Source organism: Gossypium arboreum, chromosome 1 (genome assembly GCF_025698485.1).
Source record: "Gossypium arboreum isolate Shixiya-1 chromosome 1, ASM2569848v2, whole genome shotgun sequence".
NCBI lineage: Eukaryota > Viridiplantae > Streptophyta > Magnoliopsida > Malvales > Malvaceae > Gossypium > Gossypium arboreum.
The window spans coordinates 123,352,031-123,371,324 of record NC_069070.1 but is presented as its reverse complement, the minus strand read 5'-3'; the positions used below and the strand labels follow the sequence as shown (position 1 = coordinate 123,371,324).

At 32.4% G+C, this 19,294-nt stretch overlaps 3 protein-coding genes, 1 non-coding gene and 1 pseudogene across 6 annotated transcripts; all 5 read left to right on the top strand.

Annotated features, from left to right (window-relative positions):
* Positions 1 to 987: 987 nt before the first annotated feature.
* On the top strand, positions 988 to 2,201 carry LOC108481019 (uncharacterized). Its single transcript, XM_017784180.2, has one exon. The coding sequence runs from the start codon at positions 1,157 to 1,159 to the stop codon at positions 2,012 to 2,014; it is 858 nt and encodes a 285-aa protein (XP_017639669.1). The 5' UTR covers positions 988 to 1,156; the 3' UTR covers positions 2,015 to 2,201.
* Positions 2,202 to 6,125: 3,924 nt separating this feature from the next.
* On the top strand, positions 6,126 to 7,532 carry LOC108481020 (uncharacterized; annotated as a pseudogene). Its single transcript, XR_008279802.1, has one exon. The product of XR_008279802.1 is annotated as an uncharacterized LOC108481020 (transcript).
* Positions 7,533 to 10,035: 2,503 nt separating this feature from the next.
* On the top strand, positions 10,036 to 14,092 carry LOC108480691 (uncharacterized). Of its 2 annotated transcripts, XM_053018080.1 has the most exons (8): positions 10,036 to 10,115; positions 10,395 to 10,747; positions 11,220 to 11,363; positions 11,975 to 12,047; positions 12,542 to 12,647; positions 12,726 to 12,822; positions 13,401 to 13,496; positions 13,575 to 14,092. In XM_053018080.1, exons 2-8 carry the CDS (start codon positions 10,574 to 10,576, stop codon positions 13,728 to 13,730), a joined length of 846 nt encoding a protein of 281 aa, XP_052874040.1. In that variant the 5' UTR covers positions 10,036 to 10,115; positions 10,395 to 10,573; the 3' UTR covers positions 13,731 to 14,092. The 2 variants fall into 2 exon arrangements, with proteins under 2 accessions (XP_052874040.1, XP_017639255.1); XM_017783766.2 differs by having other exon boundaries at positions 10,040 to 10,747.
* A 1,648-nt stretch (positions 14,093 to 15,740) lies between these two features.
* On the top strand, positions 15,741 to 19,271 carry LOC108483810 (uncharacterized). The gene is made up of 10 exons (XM_017787401.2): positions 15,741 to 15,942; positions 16,044 to 16,154; positions 16,241 to 16,306; positions 16,425 to 16,583; positions 16,681 to 16,794; positions 17,253 to 17,324; positions 17,573 to 17,656; positions 17,751 to 17,851; positions 18,177 to 18,261; positions 18,655 to 19,271. The coding sequence occupies exons 1-10, from the start codon at positions 15,865 to 15,867 to the stop codon at positions 19,048 to 19,050; spliced, it is 1,266 nt and encodes a 421-aa protein (XP_017642890.1). The 5' UTR covers positions 15,741 to 15,864; the 3' UTR covers positions 19,051 to 19,271.
* LOC128281786 (small nucleolar RNA snoR135) lies at positions 18,420 to 18,569 on the top strand. The gene has a single exon (XR_008272055.1). It is a non-coding gene; the product is annotated as a small nucleolar RNA snoR135 (small nucleolar RNA).
* Positions 19,272 to 19,294: the final 23 nt, after the last annotated feature.

Genomic DNA, 19,294 nt, shown 5'->3' with positions numbered 1-19,294 from the left:
TTCGAATTTTTAGAGGGATTTTAAATTTTAAAACACATAAAATACTTAAATTAATTATTAAGAAACTAAATTTGACAATAATCTAACCAAGTTGAGTTGTTTTGACCGAACGAACTCAATTGTGTAAAATTGTCTCTACTAGCTGAGACTTACGGTAGGTGTTAATGAATAAAAAATCTAGCTAAACTACACTAGCAATGGCTTGGAATATATTTTTGTTACTCAATAATTATAAAATGTTTAGTCAAATATTAGTATATTTTTAGTTGCTCAATGAAATAGTTACTCAACTATTTTTTTACCATCTAACTAATAGTGAAAACTTTAAATTTTATATAATTAATAATAACTTTAATCATCAACATTTATAAAATATGTCAATTTAGTCTTGATTCTAAAATGAATTTAACCTCAACAAATCCACATTATGTAATTAGGTCTTTTTTTTTTGCACTTTATTTTCTTTGCGACATTTAGTGTTATTTTTAAAATAACAAGAAAAGTTTAAAATTATTATTTTAGATTTTTGGGTGTTTTTTTTCTGTTTGTATATTTTCAATCAAATTTACTTGATAAATGTGTTTTCTTAACATTTTAGTTGAAAGGGACATAAAGAAGAGCAAAATTATAAGACTAAATTACACAATGTGTAAATTTTAAGAGTTAAATTTTCTAAAGTTAAGATAAAATTGACATAATGAATAAATCATGAGAGTTAAAATTGCTATTATATAAATTTTAAAAGTTGCCACAGTTACCTTGTTGGTAATAAAAAAAAAAGATAAAATTAAATAGTTGAGAGACCATTTTATAACTTTTCATTAATAGGTGACAAAATAAAAATAACTTACTAATAATTGAGTTACTGTTAATTTAGTTTATACAAAAATCTATATACTTACGAGTTACAAGAGGGACTAATTACCCCCCCTATAGGCAGTAATGAAATCATTACTGGCGGACCTTTATCCATAAATGAAAACAATCATAAACATGAATGCAGTGGCAAGTTGATGGATCAATGATATCTAGTACCAGTAGGCAGTTGAGGTAGAGAAAAAATTGGATCATAAGTAACTTTTCAGTGCTTAAAAAGGCAATCCCCACTCCTTTTTCCTGCAGCTTTATTGATTGACGTAGTACAGGCAGCAGCAAGATGGAAGTCCCCTTTTTCCCAACCCTTTTCTCCTGTATCAAAGACTTGGTGGTGCAACAAGCCTTGTTCTCAACCTTGGAGGATTGGCTAGTGAAGCATCCCAAAATCCTCCAGTTTTCATGGGAAAGTGGCCAAACACCAGCCTCCTCTCACCGCTTCCTCACCCTCACTGTCTTGTCTTACATCTCTTTCACCTTCGTTCTCTCCCAACTATCTCGCCCATCACTTTCACGTCCACTCCTCAAATCAATCGCAGCCGTCCACAACATCTTCCTCCTTACCCTTTCTTTCATCATGGCCCTGGGTTGCCTCGTTTCCATCTTCTCCCAGGTGCCTAACTTCAACACCCTCGTTTGCTTCCCCAGGGGTACATCCCCATCGGGCCCTCTCTTTTTCTGGGCATACATCTTCTACCTCTCCAAGATTGTTGAATTCATGGACACCCTTTTGATCATCCTCAGCGGATCCATGAAGAGGCTATCCTTCCTTCACGTTTACCATCACTCCATGGTGGTCATCATGTGTTATATTTGCTTAGACAGTGCTCAGTCCTCCGTACCCATGGTGCTGGTCACCAACTGCGTGGTGCATGTCGTAATGTACACCTATTACCTGTTGTGCACCCTGGGGATGCACCCTAAGTGGAAAAAAATGGTGACGGATTTTCAACTAGTGCAGTTCTGGTTAAGCTTTTTGATCATGGCCATGCTTGTGTTCTACCACTTCACAGCTTCTGGCTGCTCTGGGATTCTGAGTTGGTGTTTCAATGCAGCCTTCATCGCCTCTCTTCTCTACTTGTTCTCAGACTTTCATGCCAAGAGTTACTCCACCAATGCCAAGGTCTTCAAGGGTAACTAATAATTAATTAAACTACCTTTTCTTTTCATTTCGTTTTCATTTTTATATGTAGTTATTGTTTCAGAGTGATTGATCAGTTGAAGAAAAAAATGAACATAATTGTCATAAATTCCTTTTACGATTCCAATTCTTCGGTGTGCATATGTATCTTAATATCAATTAATTGAAGAGATTCATTGTTAATTTATATTTTATGTTTTTACTGTAAATGCATGATTAAACAGTTCCTGCTGCATGCAATTATATTGTATTATCGTTTCTGACGATGAAGAAAATGGAACGACCGTGAAGTGAAAAAAAAAAAAAAGTTGATGAGATAAATAAATGAAGGCTGACATAGAAATTGTTGTCGCAGTCAACATTAAATATGGTAAGCAGGTGAGTTAATAAGTTTGGCAGGACCTCATCAAAAATTAACTTGTCCCTTTTATCGTCATATATATTATTTAAGATATTGCATGCTTTTGTCGTTTTCATTACACCATTATTTTATGTCTGGTAAGATTTGGAACAAACACCTCATGATTCATTCATTAAATTCCAATTTAACGTCATATCTAAGTTTTTTTTTTCTTAGAGAATATTAAGAAAATCCAGTGTCATATATATACACAACATAAAATAAATTTGGTAACAAAAAAATTTTGAGAGTAGGGCATCAAATGACAGTCCAATATTTCAATCAATTATGCAAATGATGTAAACCTAAGACACTACTTTATCACATGTATTGTTTCTACGGATTAGTTTTAATCAATTGAAGTTAATTGGGAATAAAATAAAGTAATTGACTAAGAAATTGATAGAGACAATAGTTCAACCAAATGAATTATTTTTCTTCATATTAAATTATAAAACATTCAAAATGTAATTATGACACACGAAAAAGATTTATATAAAATATATATTTATTAAAATTTTACATGAAAATCAAATCAAATGAAATTGAAGTTTTAAAATTATAATGCTTATGGTGAAATCAAGTACCATCTAAAAAATTATTAAAAAAAGTGGAGATTAATAAGTTAGAATTGTTTGAAGAGATATTACTGAAAATGAAATTTACTTTGACTACAATCATATTATTATTTTTTAATATGAAAGCTTTAAACTTATCAGATTTATAATATTACATTGTTATTTTTAATTAATATTGTAATTATAATTTATAATGATAATTATTTATTATTTATTATTATTATTTTAAAATTTCATAAACTTCATTACTTAGGGTTTGTTTAGGGTTGCACACAAAATTAATAAAAATTATAACCTCTTTGCTTGGGGTTTACTTAAGGTTACACACAAAATTAATGAAAAATTATAGCCTCCATCAATTATGATTTGTATTATAAAAGTAAAAATCAAGATAAATTAATTCATCGTGTTTTCTTCATCAAATCCGATAGACAACTTCAATTCAACATTAGATAAATCCTATTAATTTTAGTTTGCATAATATGAAGGACTTGAATTTTTAAATTTGATCCAATTTGAATTTAAATTTTATTTAATAAAATTTCTATATGATTTTAAATTAGAAAATATATTTAAAAGGTAAAAAAAAAAGAGAGACAGATTTAATATTAAAATAAAAATTAATGTTTTAACTTAATTAAATTTAAATATTAATCTCTAATTTGGTAATTTTAATATATTAAAATCCCAAATAATTTTAATATTTATATGAATTATAAAAATAGAATTGTTCTAACTTTTATTCAAAATCAAAGTGTTAAAATAGGATGCCTTTCTTATATTAATATTTTATTTTCATATTAAAATAATAAAATGTAAATTAAAATGAGTTGAAATTTAATAAATATTAATTAACTTCAATTGCATATTGATTGTCATTAGGATTATTTAGTTTTATCTTATTTTTATAATTAAAATATGAGAAAATATTTGATATACGCTATCGTGATGTTTTTAATCTTAATTCACAGGTAAAGTTAGAGGGCTAACAAGTTATAAAGATAGAGTAAAATATTTAAAAAAAAGCCACATAACAAAATTTTAAAGTTGCTTGTGAAATAAAAAAATACACTACCAATGTATTACTTTTGTTTTCTTCTAAATTTAAATTGGTTAGTTTATTTAGTTTTATTAAATATATTATTATAAAAAAGTTAATAAATTTTCAATTCAACTTTAATTTCAGTTACACATTTTGTACATGGTAATATTTGTTATTAAGAATATTTGATATATTAATTAGCTTTTCAGTTACAAGTTTTTTGTATAAATAATTTGTTTTGTTACATCTTATTATTTTGTCCTAATTCTCGTTTGATTGTAATTTTATCTTAATTTTTAATTTTTTTCTCTCCTAAGAGGTTAGTTTTTAAATGGATACACGTGTTTACATGCTATTTTTGAATAAATTATTAGTTTTATTTATTTATTTCTTTGTTTTTTAATGTCAAGCTCGAGTCTAAAACTTTTTATTTTATTTTTAATGGTTTAAATTTGAATTGAGAGTATAATTTTTTTCTAGTCCTCATCGTATTCTAACATAAAAAAAAAACTATTTACTAATATTATACAAATATATATCCATAATTCCATGCAAGGAAAAGTCAGGATTTTATTGTTTGAAGTTTAGACTTTAGATAAAGCATTTATCTTTCCAATTTTCTTGCTCTTTTGTTATTCTCAATATTTATTGTTGCACGTGAAAAATTTATTGGTGCTCATTCTATATTTAAATTGGGCATGAATTATTATAGGTATATTTCATTTATATGATTTGACATGTTTCATGCCATATTTTTATAAAATCATAACAACTTTCTATAACGTAAAATTGTATTTTATCTTTTCTTTTTTTTTGTAATCAGGATATATCTATTATTAGTAGTAGTGATTAATCTTTTCGTCACGAGGGCTTTTCGAATAGGTAAATTATTAGCCATGAAATATGCTTTATTCTTAATAAAAGAGCAGTGAAAGAAGATTGTGTTTGAGTTATAGTTAAAATTCAAGAATGACTTGAAAAGAAGAAACCAAACATATTTAAAAATAATAATAAAGAAAAAATTAAGAACAAAGAATAAAGATTTAAAACAATAAATAAATAAAACGAAAATTAAAAGGTGGAAGGTTGATTGAAAAATCAATTGATATAATGCCTAGATGGATAAGTGTACAATTGAACCCTTTGAGACATAAATCACAATAAATTCAATTAATAATCTAATGGAACTCTAATTAATCTAAACAAAATAAAGAATTATATGATAAACAAATTCTTATAAAATTTCCTATTACATAGTGAGATGACAAGTAAAGGATTTTGATAACAAATTTTGTTAAACGGTAAGTGATAATGAAGTAAGTGATAATGTAGTGAATTAATTTGGTAAAAGCTTTGTTCCTACCAATCCATGAAAATATAAAAGTAGTGAATTATGGTAAATTTTTATATATAGAATTTAAGGTAAAAAAAAATTGAAACTTGGATTCTTGGGTACTTTCTAAGTTTTTACAAGCATAATGTGTGTTTTAAACACATAGATGGAAGATCGAATTGAAGCTCTAGATTCGGGTTGGGATTTCCACGCATCTCATCTCATCACCAAGGCTTGAAGAGAGTACGAATTTGATATTTTGGTTATAGAATATGACATGTACACTAGTTATTGCAAGTGTTTTGATATAATTTGAGTTTTATAATGATTAATTGACATGAAATCATCAAAGTTGCTTTGACAATGAATGTAACATTCCAGTACTTTGACTCGATATTCAGGTCGAGTATGAAGGTGTTACATTGAAATTTAATAGTTGAGTGACCATTTTATAACTTTTTATAATTAGGTGACAAAAAATTTCAGTAATAATTAGGTATTAATTTTGTAACAAATTTACTAATAATTGGATAATTAAGCAACAGTTTAATTTACCCAAAAATCTATTTACTTACAAGTTACAAGAGGGGTAGGCTAATTACCCCCTATCCATAAATGATTTCATTACTGGCGGACCATTATCCATAAATGAATAACCATAAACAGGAATGCAGTGGATGGATCAATGATATCCAGTACCAGTAGGCAGTTGAGGTTGATAAAAAATTGGATCATGAGTAACTTTTCAGTGCTTATAAAGGCAATCCCCCCCTTCTCCTTTTTGCTGCAGCTTTTTTAACTGAGTAGTGCTAGAGTAGTAAAGGCAGCAGCAAGATGGAAGTGCCCTTTTTCCCAACCCTTTTCTCCTGTATCAAAGACTTGGTGGTGCAACAAGCCTTGTTCTCAACCTTGGAGGATTGGCTAGTGAAGCATCCCAAAATCCTCCAGTTTTCATGGGAAAATGGCCAAACACCAGCTTCTCTTATCGCTTCCTCACCCTCACTGTCTTGTCTTACATCTCTTTCACCTTCGTTCTCTCCCAACTATCTCGCCCTTCACTTTCACGTCCACTCTTCAAATCAATCACAGCCGTCGACAACATCTTCCTCCTTACCCTTTCTTTCACCATGGCCCTGGGTTGCCTCGCTTCCAACTTCTCCCAGGTGCCTAACTTCAAGAACCTCGTTTGCTTCCCTAGGGGTACATCCCCATCGGGCCCTCTCTTTTTCTGGGCATACATCTTCTACCTCTCCAAGATTGTTGAATTCATAGACACCCTTTTGATCATCCTCAGTGGATCCATGAAGAGGCTATCCTTCATTCATGTCTACCATCACTCCATGGTGGTCATCATGTGTTATATTTGCTTAGAAAGTGCTCAGTCCTCCGTACCCATGGTGCTGGTCACCAACTGCGTGGTGCATGTCGTAATGTACACATATTACCTGTTGTGCACCCTGGGGATGCACCCCAAGTGGAAGAAAATAGTGACGGATTTTCAACTAGTGCAGTTCCGGTTAAGCTTTTTGATCATGGCCGTGGTTGTGTTCTACCACTTCACTGCTTCTGGCTGCTCTGGGATTCTGAGTTGGTGTTTCAATGGAGCCTTCATTGTCTCTCTTCTCTACTTGTTCTCAACTTTCATGCCAAGAGTTACTCCACCAATGCCAACGTCTTCAAGGGTAACTAATAATTAATTAAACCGCATCTTTTTTCTTTTTTTTTTCCATTTCTTTTCCTTTGTTATATATAGTAATTGTTTCAGAGTGATTCAGTTCAAGCTCATGAATCTGGTATAGAATCTTAATTGTGAAAGCTGGTATTGTCTAATCAAGTAGGATGGAGTTCATGTTCCATTTATTTTATTGATTGAATGAAGTAGGATAAAACATTTGTATACCTCTTTCCATGGGTTTTGTGAGTTGAGCCTTATTGCTTGATAGCTGAAATTCGAGGGAGGGTTTTATTTGGTGAATGCTTCGGAGTTTCCGATATTCTATGGTCGAGTTTTATTATCACTTTAGCTGGTATTTCAAGTTAACTTTGTGTTTGATTTATAAGGATGATCTCTTAAGTCTTCGACTTTGCTTGTATTTTCATCTTTGGAAGGGCAGATTTGAGCTGCTATCCTTTTATCAATAAATTCACTATAACTTATTCAAAAACTTTATTAACAAAAAGTCGTTACTTTATTATACATCTATTTCATTGGTTACCTAAGATAGAAACAAGATTACCAACAAGATTTCCTGTGTCAGAGGAAGGTAGTGATAAGTCTGCCGTCATCCATAAACAAAAAAAATGTCTGTACTGGCTTTTTGACGAAAATAATATACTCTAACTATTTATTATAATTTATTGTCGACAAGGCCAACAGGCCAAACCCGTAAGTGGTATAGACTAAAAAAAAAAATTAGACAAAAAATAACATTTTTTTAGTTCGGGCTCGGCTCAACCCAAGTTTGAATAAGTCTAAACTTTTTACATGTTTTATTACTATTATATCATTGTTTTACTGTTGTTATATTGTTGTTTTTGTTATCATTTCACTATTATATTATTATTATTTTGTTGTAATTGTTTAAATATTATATAACCCTTATTTTATTATTAATTTTGTTATTATTTTATATGCATTTACTTGCTAAGTTACAAATATCTCAAGTGTTATTTAAATATAAAGTCTTTTTTAATACATTTCAATTTGTTGAAAAATATTTATTTTAATATTTTAGTGTATTATATTTTTAATTTATTTTTATATAAAATAATATAAAAAATTAATACAAAGCGATTAGGTCGGGATAAGGTTTAACATTTTTAATTTAGACCAACTTTAAGAATAATTTTAAGTCCACTTTTCAAGCTCAAATTTGGGCCTAAATTTGCGACTTAAACTAACTTGACTCAACTTATCTGTACTATTTAAATTTTCAAACATAAACAGTTATACATTTTTTAGCTATTAAATATTATATATTTAAATTAAATAATATATAAAACAATACATCAAAGTAAAAGTTTAATGATGGAGTTTTTTTTTTTCATATAATGGTTCTATTTTTTTCAAATAAAATCTTTGTTTTCTCGGTTGTCGACCTTTGGACTAGTTGTTGGTCACGATTTCTTCAAAGTTTTTTTTTGTTTTTAATTTCAATTCACAATTTCTTCGTTTTATTTTGTCCATAATTTAGTGGTTTTATTTCTCCATATTTTTTTCGGTTTTTTATTTTGTCAATTATGTTTTCTTTAAAAGCAGATGTAGTTTTACTTTTACTTTTTTTATTATGTTTTGGTGTATACGTGAGATTTATCAATATAAAGGTGTCGCCAGACTTATTAGGAACGTTCTCGAAATGTTTTATCATGATAGATCATAATGATGATGATAGATATGAGGTGATGATGAGGAGGAAATGTCATTTGAGACTTGGCCTTTTGTGCATCACTAATGCATGGGTTGTTTTGTATTTTTGGTAGTTTTTTCTTGGTTGATTGGTATTTATCGTCAGATTAATTTGATGATGGCGAGGCTAGGATGCAAATTTTACTAATTTAATCGAGTTGATACATCTTTGGTTTGTTTCTGAATAATTCTAGTGTTGCAAATTTTAACACCCCATACCTAACTCAATCGTTGAATTCGAATTATAAGATATCATATTTATTATCGAAACAACTACGAACAATTAAATTCGATATTTGACAATAAACATCCATATGTGAGCCTCTCGTGCATAAAACATGTTATATAAACATTTTCGGGTTAATTTGAGCTCTCATCCAGCTGTGCTTTTAACTGTCCTTTCACTATTAGGTAGAAGTTAAAAGCATTGATTTTGTATTATTTATTTAAATTTAATTGCACATGAAATAAATAAATAAATAAATAAATTTAGAAACATGTAATAATATTAAAAAATTAAAATAAAAATAAATATTATTAACTCACCTCGCAATAGTCCTAGTTACTCCATGTTTCGAAGGGTGCTCGAGTTTAGAGGAATAGTCTAGCTTTTTAACTATGATTTTACTGTTGTTGTTGACAATTGTTGTCTTCAAAATTTTGTCGCTCAACAACTATACATTAATTACAATCATGGGCTGGGTTGCATCATGATCCAAAATTTTTTATTTTCTCCATTTAGATTTATTGTTGTTTGTTTGTCTTAATTTACTATTCATTTTTATTTTAAAAAATATTTTAAAGAATATTTCATATTTAAATTTGAATAAAATAAATTTATTTAATAAATAATAATTTTAAGAGTTTATATTAGGTTTGAATCACATCTAAATTCATTATATAATTTACATATCAAAATTGAAGCCAATATATTTCGTACATTAAAAGGCCATTTTGATGCATCGTGAACTTCGTGCTGAGTTTTAAGAAGGCTTTTTGGTGCAATCCCCAATAAAAAGAAAAGTCAGTGGAGACCAATTTCTTTTTGTCTTTCTCTTATCTTTTGTTTTATGTTCTTATTATTTAAAAACATAATTTCATTTATATTTCACTATTTAAATTTTAAAAATAGATTATTTATATATTTATTAGCCTTTCAAATAATATTTTATAACCTAATAATTATTTTATTTTGTATCAATAAAAATCTCACCGAATATATTAGTGTGAAGGAGTTTATGTTTGGAGTTTTGTATTTAACTTTGGGGGTAACAACATGTTGACATTTTGTGCGAGCCGAAGAGTGATGTTAAAAAACAAAAACAAAGGAACCAAAACTGTGGTATGCGTTCGGCCAAAAACAACATATTAAACGTTTCCAAACTATTAAACCAAATATAACATGAAAAACAGAAATGAGATTGAAGAACCAAGCAACCATTAGTTTGTTTGTTTCATCCTTTTTCTTTTCTTCCTTTAATGGCTCCTTCTATTTCTTCTATTTTCATTTCCCACACTTTCAATGCTTTCGCTTCCTTCACTAACTGCTCTAAAAACAACAAAAACCACACTACTCCACCTTCACAACATAAAAATCATCAACTTTTTTCTTCTTCTCCAGGAAAAGTGTCTTTCGCCGCTGCAACAGGGGAGCTTTTCTTGGGAATTGCATCAAGATTTATTAAAAGCAGTTCCAATTATGAAGATTCAGGCTCTACAATCCCTGTTTTCAGCAGACCCAGAAAGAGAATCAATGGGAGTGAGGCTGGAAACAATGATAAGGACAGAATTGGGTTAGTGATGGAGGATGAAATTGAGCCAGAGGTGATATGGGAACAACGAGTCAAGGATATTGAAGCTGAAAAAGAAAGAAGAGTGGTTACTAGCCCTGGGTTTAGCTTCTCTGCTGCTGGCCTCTTGTTTCCTTATCATCTTGGAGTTGCCCAGTTCCTCATTGAAAAGGGTTACATAAAGGTTTGATCTTTTGCTTTTCCCCCCCTCATTTTACAGAAGTAGATTGTATGATTGTTCATCAATTCAGTTTGATTTCTGTTAACTGGCAGGTTCATGTTTATTGGTAGGGAAATTCATTTAGAAATCTCTTCTTTTGAGAGAAGCTAGAATTGAAGAATCTTGGCTTTCTTGAGCTTTAATTTTATGCTATAAGCAAGCATATGAAGTTAACTGATGGTGCCTATTTTAAAGTAGATACCGTAGTCGGTATATTTTCTAGAAAGTAACAATTTGAAAACATAATTAAACTTGATCACTATTCTGTTAACCTTGGTTTTTTTCTTAACGAATGGACATGGTCCAGTTTGGATATTGAGTGCTCTTTGAGTTCTAGAGAACACTGACAAACTCTTTATATGACTCTGTGCTGTAATATTTCATCCTGAACCACTCTGGCCGTACCTGATATTTCTTTTTTTCCACTCTGATGCAGGAAACCACACCATTGGCTGGTTCATCTGCTGGTGCCATAATATGTGCAGTGATTGCTTCTGGAGCTAGCATGGATGAAGCCTTAAAAGCTACTAAGGACCTGGCTGATGATTGCCGGCTTAAAGGGACTGCATTTCGTCTTGGGGTATGCCTAGGCCTAGCACAGTGACTTATTTGTGGCTTAATGCGCTTAGAGTTAGCAATAAACTAATTTCAATTGGTAACTTTTAGCCACTCACATGACTTGTTTGTGGCAAAGAGAAAGAAAATATTTGCTTATTTTGATTAGCTCTTGTTTTTTGCAATAGTTTTTACTCATCTTTCTAATATCAAGTTTAAATTTATACTAATTATTCTTTATTTTAAGTCTAACGATTTTAACACATGTATTAAATAAACATTTTCCTCATGTTATTGCACTAATAACCACACGTGTCATTATTATTTTGTTTTATAAATTTTAGTTTCTTTATGTTTTTATAGTGTGTATGATTGATGGTCATTAATTGCTAATAATCATGTATCTTTGCAATCTAATTGCTCAACACAAACGGATGCAAAGATTAACATTTGAATTTAATCATGAATGATTTTAAAGGATCTTGATTTCATCAGCTTTGATATTTTAGTGGCTTAATATCTCATTTACTTTTTTTGGCCATTTGCTTATTATCTCACTAAAGAACTCATATTTCTGCATCAGCGTTTGATAAGTTTTCACTTTTATGTTAACTTATGCTTTTTTAAAACCGACAGGCTGTTCTCCGAGATATTCTTGACAAGTTTCTGCCTGATGATATTCATACTAGGTCCAATGGGAGGGTTCGTGGTGAGTATGATAATTTGAAAACAAACTAGAAACTGTATGCATATTCTTTTATACTGGGAGTACATAGAGCTGATAATTAAATTTTCTTTGAAGCATATGAGAAAATAATATTATCATCCTACAATTCTAATCTTTGAATGACACATTTAGATCATGATGACATTGAGATAGATAGGCGTTGGGATAGTAACATGCAAAGCATTGGTCAAATCATAATGTTAGAGAGATGCTAGCTGAGGTCGAGATTGTTTTTTAAAATATGGAAGTAGCTACAAACACATTATGAAGATGGTGGAGGGTGTTACTATAACTTCAGTTGTTTTTACACTAGATTCACTAATCTACCTTTCTCTGTGCCAAGATAAATTCTCTCTTTTTAGTGTATGACATTCTTTATAAAGCAATTTGCATAACATTGATGTCTGATTTTGACTTGCGAATCTCCACCACTTTCAGCAATTAACATTTCTTTTATTGTGCAACTATAATGTCAGTTGCTGTAACTCAGATTCTTTGGAGGCCTAGGGGTTTACTGGTAGATCAATTTGATTCTAAAGAAGATTTGATCAATGCAGTCATTACATCTTCCTTCATTCCTGGGTAATTGGTTAAGGCATAGTTCTGCATTGAAATGCTTGCTACGAAGTTACGAGAATCTGATACAAAACATCTTTGCAGGTATCTTGCTCCTCGCCCAGCAACAATGTTCCGAAATCGTCTATGCATTGATGGGGGTTTGACATTATTTATGCCCCCAACATCTGCTTCTAAAACGGTATTTTCTTGAGATCGTTTAAAACTGAACCTGCCTCCAAAAATTCCGGGAAACTATTTGTCCCAAGACATTCTATTTTACTGAAATTTGCAATCTGATATAGGTTTGAAACAAGAATATCTAATCATAATGGTTTTGAATTGAATTGCTAGCTGTTGAGTGTCATTTTGATATTCTGATTAGCACTACAATAATATATGTGGTCTCAAAAGTTACTGAAGTGTTTTGTTGCTGTCGAATACAAAGCTTGGATTCAGTCAAATCTGTTTTAAGATCCACATATCATTTTACATGTGATTATTGTTAAGACTTGAAATAGCCTTGTATAGTAATTCACCATAGTTTATTAATCACTGGTCAAGATTTACAAGGACGAGATTGGCCTACGTTTATATGTAGTGTTATTACTCTTGTTTATCCGATGTTTTACAGTTGCAGTGAACTATGGAATTGAAGTCTTTTGACTTTGAGATAGGTAAAAAGTGGTAGTATCCTATTCCACTGGACCTAATACCAAGCAATGATGATTACACAAACTTACTCCTGATGGTGATATGATGGCTGATTTGTCTTTGCAGGTCCGAGTCTGTGCTTTCCCAGCCAGTCAGTTGGGGTTGCAAGGAATTGGGATTAGTCCGGACTGCAATCCTGAGAATAGGGCTAGTGGAAGAGAGGTAATCCCATAGGTCTGCAAATGTTGATTGTTTCCCTCAAGTATAAACCTCTGAACTCTTGTTGCCAACTCCTCACAGCTTTTCAATTGGGCATTGGAGCCAGCAGATGATGAAATTCTTGATAGGCTCTTTGAGTTTGGATATCTAGATGCAGCCGTATGGGGAGAGCAGAACCCTGTCAAGGACATTGTTGCAGATAACAGTCCCCTTGTTGGGAATGGTTCTGCCAAGTAAATACTTAGATGGTCGGATAGCATTTCAGGGTAACTCTTAAGTCTCAACCCTGGCAAGTAGGAGACTCGAATTTCATTTGGAGTGCTAGACCATGGCTAAAATATAGATATAGTAGCCAATATTATATAAAGTTTATATGGTATGAAATTGTCAGACGACCATGAGGTGTCATAGGTATAGTAAGTGAGGAAGAAAGGAATTGAAATGTAGAATTTAGGATAAGGATATAATATTTTACTCTGGGATGATGTCAAAATCCATTCATTCTTATCCATCTCATGTTCTCCATTGCCTTGTAATCTGAGGATTTCTTTGTATAATACCAGTAAAACTACAGTTGCTCACTCTTGGATCATATTAAACATCATCTCGTTTTTATGGATGATCCAAGTAGTAATCTTGGAAAGCACTAATCATTTACCAAAAAACAAACTTAATTACAGATTTGAAAGAGTTTGAACTGAGGAGTGAGTTGTGACAGACAATTAGAGGGTGAGTGGCAGACAGAAACAATCCCACATTTTTGTATCCTTCTTTTGCAGCAAGTCAAAAGGTATTGAAGAGACGCATGAAGCCCCCGCATATAGCGTGGTCAACGACATATCTCATAGCTTTGCTTTGTTGAGGTTGCGGTCTTTAAGACTGTTGCGTTGTCAATTCATTCTGACTTTGCAAGGGACAATTATGACAGGCAGAGAATATTTTTTTTGTTTGGTGGATAGCAACAAACACGACATGATCGAAAATGGCTTCTTATTTCAAACCAGATATTTCTCTTCTTTGCAGTAGAAGGAACAAATCTATCCTTTAATCCTGTCAAGTTCCAGCAACTGAACAAAACCCTTTCTGACATATTTGTAACAGATCTATGGGGGATTCTGAGAGGCGCAGTTGCAGAGCCAATTTGGCATTCTGTCCACCTCCACCAATAATTCTTGGTAGTGGAGGTGGCCAGTATGTCAAACAGGCAGTGTAAATTTGTCACTGAGAAACCCCAAGAGAAATTAATGAAATACCCCTTTACCATCATGTCTTCATCTGTTGAGGTACAACTATATCATGTAGTCTTGGAAATGCCAATTCCAACGCCCTAATATCTATCTTTTCTTGCATATATATGTATTATCTTCTTCTTCTTCTTCAATATGTTATTGAATCCAGTTTGCTGGCAATGCTTTAAACTTGCTTTGGTCATCTCTTCAGCATTTTTTTTCTCAGGTGGAAAACTAAAGTTACCTGATATCCTCATCCAGATTTTGCCATGGGTTGGAGTTTTCTGATCCATGAATTTGTTCACAAATTTGATCTGTACGTTTCTTTAACACACACATATATATATATATATATATATGTTTTTTTTTTCTGATCCATGAACTCTCTTGCATGCTGTATACTTCTATCCTCTCATATACTGGCTCTCAACATCTCATCACCATGCGAACTGCACTCTGTCTCCGCCCTCTTCTTGGTCATTGACACATACAAGCGTTTGTATATATTTCTTCTGCTCTGCTGCATGGCATGCAGTACGTGCATTTGGTAATTTGGAGGTCAAATATAGATCAAAATTAGACTATAACTATAGCCATGGGAATTTCTTATGTTAATCAAACTCCATGTGGGATGATCATTGCGAAGAGAATAACAACTCGTTTAACTTTAAGCTGCGATTAAATAACCATTCGTTATTCGATTATTTCTTGAATTTTTTTTATCCAACACATTCATTCTACGTTTGAGTTTTCAATTACTCTATTGTAGAAGAAGCGAATGCATTAGTTATAAGTATCATGCCCAATTATCTTTTGTTCCACAGCCTAAATACAAATGTTTATTTATATTTGAAAATATTAAATTTTGTAGCAGGAATAAGAAAATAACAAATAAAAACTTTGGGCTGTGATTTGAATGGGGTTTTGATTTCAATGGGCTTTTCCGGAACAGAAATCTCATCAGTCCAAATATCGACCATTTTATGTACGTTGATAATTCTAAAATAAATTTAAAACACTTTATAAAAATTAAACCAAAAAGAAAAAAAAAAAGAAAGAAATTCGACCAAAACATATCCATCGCGAGGGTTTTCGAGTTAACCTTGGTCGTCTTTTCTATCAAATTAACAAGTAAATTCCAAATGGGAAGCACCGCCGTCGAGAAGACAGCAGAAGAGCTTCAGCGAGAGATTGATGAGCTTCATCGCCAGCAACGCGAGGTTCCTATTTCTTTCTCTCTTTCTTTTTCTTGTAAATACGACTCTACGAATACTGTTAAGCTACATTCTTTTCTTTATTAATTTGTGTATGCTTTATATAGATTACAGAGAGGCTGAGAGATCCTCGAGGACTCCGAAGAGGAGGACCGTCAGGCATCGGTCCTCGTAACTTCGCCGCCAATGGTTCTCGTCAGCGTGGCTTTCTTCGACCTGTATGCTTCTGTTTCTCTTTAATTCTCGCTTTTGCTGTTTTTCGCCTTTTTTAGGGTTTAAGTTTTCTTCTTTTTGTTTCTTGTAGGCGGATAGGATTGATGGAGAAGATCAACCTCCGGCTAAGAGGCGATTGTCATCAGCTGTTGTCAAGGTAAACCATTTCTTGCTCGATTTTCGTTAACAATTAGTGACTATTAAAAGTCTATTGATTCAACGAGCTTTTCTTATGCTCTTTTTTATATTGCTAATTTGTTAATTTTGGACTGAAGGTTGAAGATGGAGAGATTGTTGATGATGAAGTAGCAAAGGATGCCAGTGACATGGCTGTCGAAGGATCTGGTGCAGTACATGAGAGTGATAGAAAGCTTTCGACTCAGCAGCAAAGTGGTTGGTCTAGAAGGGATGTAAATCAAAGACCACTGAAGAAGGTTTTTCTGCATTCTAAATTTAAATTTTTATTGAGCTGTGGGATTATTTATGTCCATGCATTGTGACATTCTTTTTATCCTTGTTTTTTGTTGTTAGGATGCTGAAGTTCCGGTTGCTGAGCATGTTCCAAGGATTTTGCCCAAGGATGACGACCCAAGCTTGATTAATAGGAATAAAAGAATGTTGGGTCAACTTTTAGGGACTTTGGAGGTATTTATGTCGTAGTTTCTATCTTAGTGAAATGTTAATCATTGAAATTCCTACTTTGGATTGAAATAGAACCACACCAGCTTACTAAGTACAGCAAGGATCTAAAGAAACTGCTTTAACAGAAACTATAAGCTGCAAAGTTTAGCAATAGTTGCGATATAGAGCTCCTTCTCGTGGATAATTTCTATTTCAGCCTCCCATCTCCAGTTTTGATGGTTTTATTTAAATAAATAGATTCTTTGTCCGGAACTAGGAAAATCAATCATTTAGAACCCCTACAAGCTATTTATTTTGGTATTTGTGTTGTAAAGCCCCCATTTGTGCCCCCTCACCAGCACACACAAAAAAAAAGGAAAAAAAGATCATTTCCTTGTACTTAATGCTGGTATTACTTATTTCTGCCTGCTGGCTTTTGTAGATTCATAACAGCATATCTTTTTTTGTTTTCATTTCTGCAGAGATTCAGGAAAGAAGATAAGCAACTTTCAGGGACAGAGGCATATATGAGACGGTCAAATTCCTTGCAAAGAGTAAGCTTCTGCTTTTTCATATTATGAATTTCTGGTTTCATTTGTAAACCGAGTAACTTCTTATTGTTAGTTTCTTATCATTAGCTAGCAATTCTTAGGGAATACAAAATGAGCAACATTGGATGACTTTGTTCCCATGAGACCTAATTTTCTGTGTCTAAAGTTTAAAGAAATAATCATTGTACGGTTTGGGGTTTTGCTATGATAAAGTATTTTGCTGGTTGATAAATGTTTGGATTTCTTCATAGGCTGAGCAAAGAGCTCGCGAAGAAAGTGAGAAGCTGAGGCAACAAGAGCGTGAACAAATAGCAGAAAAGAGGAGGAGAGATCTGGTTTGTCATTGATCATTATTGCTGTTAGTTGACGTTAAAAGTTGTTAGATGCAGAAGTAAATGATCATTATTGCTTTCCCCTTCTGTTTTTCAGACTCTCAGGGCTCGTGTAGCTGCCAAGGCTGAAGAAAAGAAGCTGGAGTTGTTGTTTCTTCAGTGGAGTGAGCACCACAAAAAGCTTAGCAATTTTATAAGGTATATATGTAATATCAATTTTAGTATGATATGGTGTCAGCACCTTTCAGGCATAAAACATTTTCTGCTTTAATGTTGCTTTTGCTATGAATGGCTCTAGTATTAACACCCTTTCCGCCTGTTGCAGGTTAATTTTAACTTTGGTCCAGTAGTGTCCATATTCACAATTTTATTGAGACAAAGATAAGTTTCTGTTCAAGTGCATAGTAGTGTTGAAGCATCTGAAGACTTCAATGTTCCTGCTTTCTAGGATCTAGGTAGACTGCAACAATTATTTTTTGGATAATTTTGTACTCATCTTGATTGCTCTTGGAATGTATTTCAGGACGAAAACTGAGCCTCCAATATATTATTTACCAACTAAACCATTGCATGAAGATGCAGCCATATATGAGCAGCAGAAAGAACAAGTAAGTTGTCTAAGTCTCATGCTATTAACAAGAAGACCAATTTTCTTCCCTAGTTTGTTGTCAAAAGCTAGAATTCCTGAAAAAGGTGCCATTTTTTCATGGACTTTCCAACTATCTTGTGGATGCTATTTCAATTTTTCAAATTTCAGTCTTTTAGAGTGGCAGGGATAGTTTGTATCGGCATTGTGCTACAATTAATGCACTCTGTTTCCGAAAGAGTTCCCTGCAAAATCAATTATAAGAGGAAGATGGGCAGTTGTATTTCATCCTAATAATTAGAAATATCAACAATCATCTGCCTGACATCACTTTCTTTCTAATATTAACAATCTGACTTATTATTGTGTGATGCTAATTACTCTTGATATCTATATATTTGCAATTGCATGACAGGAGTATTTGGAATGGAAGACAGCAAGGAGGGAGGAACTGTCTGAATATCAGAAACAGATAGGAGAAGAATATGTAGGGAACGTGGAAAAGGAGTTGGAGAGGTGGCAAAATGCTCGGAAAGCTAGGAAAGTAAACAATGACATGAACCTACAAGAAACAATGGACAAAGAATTGGATAGCCATAGACTGGAGCATGGTCCAAAGAAGAGAAAGATACCAGGTGGAAACAACAATGAAGATGAGGAAGATGTGGAAGATATCAATGTTGGGGAAGATGATATGATGGATGATGTGTTGGATGTTGATGATAATAATGGTAGGAGGGGAGATGAAACAGCGAAAGCAGAGCCCGATAACACTAGTCCAGTTCCTGATAATAATGTTGATCAGCTTTGAACCTTAGGCCGTAGGTCAGGTCAATCTTTACTAGTAGGTCTTTTTTTTTTTTTTTTTGGTTGTTTTAGCATTCATTTTGGCTGTGGCATGGCATGATTCCTCTTTTTGTTTCTCCTTTAACCCGTTACTAGATTAGATTTTAGATGCGTTTTCCTATATAATGCCCAAATACTTTTAACATTATTATCTAAATAACAATAGCCGATATCAGAAATTAGAAATTTGTGTTGGAGTCATTTTTGCA

Coding starts and splice junctions, on each gene's coding strand:
- LOC108480691 (XM_017783766.2), top strand. CDS start 10,253: ATGGCTCCTTCTATTTCTTCTATTTTCATTTCCCACACTTTCAATGCT. Junction 11,364..11,974: donor GGACTGCATTTCGTCTTGGG/GTATGCCTAGGC, acceptor TAAAACCGACAG/GCTGTTCTCCGAGATATTCT. Junction 13,497..13,574: donor ATAGGGCTAGTGGAAGAGAG/GTAATCCCATAG, acceptor AACTCCTCACAG/CTTTTCAATTGGGCATTGGA.
- LOC108481019 (XM_017784180.2), top strand. CDS start 1,157: ATGGAAGTCCCCTTTTTCCCAACCCTTTTCTCCTGTATCAAAGACTTG.
- LOC108483810 (XM_017787401.2), top strand. CDS start 15,865: ATGGGAAGCACCGCCGTCGAGAAGACAGCAGAAGAGCTTCAGCGAGAG. Junction 16,155..16,240: donor AGCGTGGCTTTCTTCGACCT/GTATGCTTCTGT, acceptor TGTTTCTTGTAG/GCGGATAGGATTGATGGAGA. Junction 17,852..18,176: donor AAGCTTAGCAATTTTATAAG/GTATATATGTAA, acceptor AATGTATTTCAG/GACGAAAACTGAGCCTCCAA.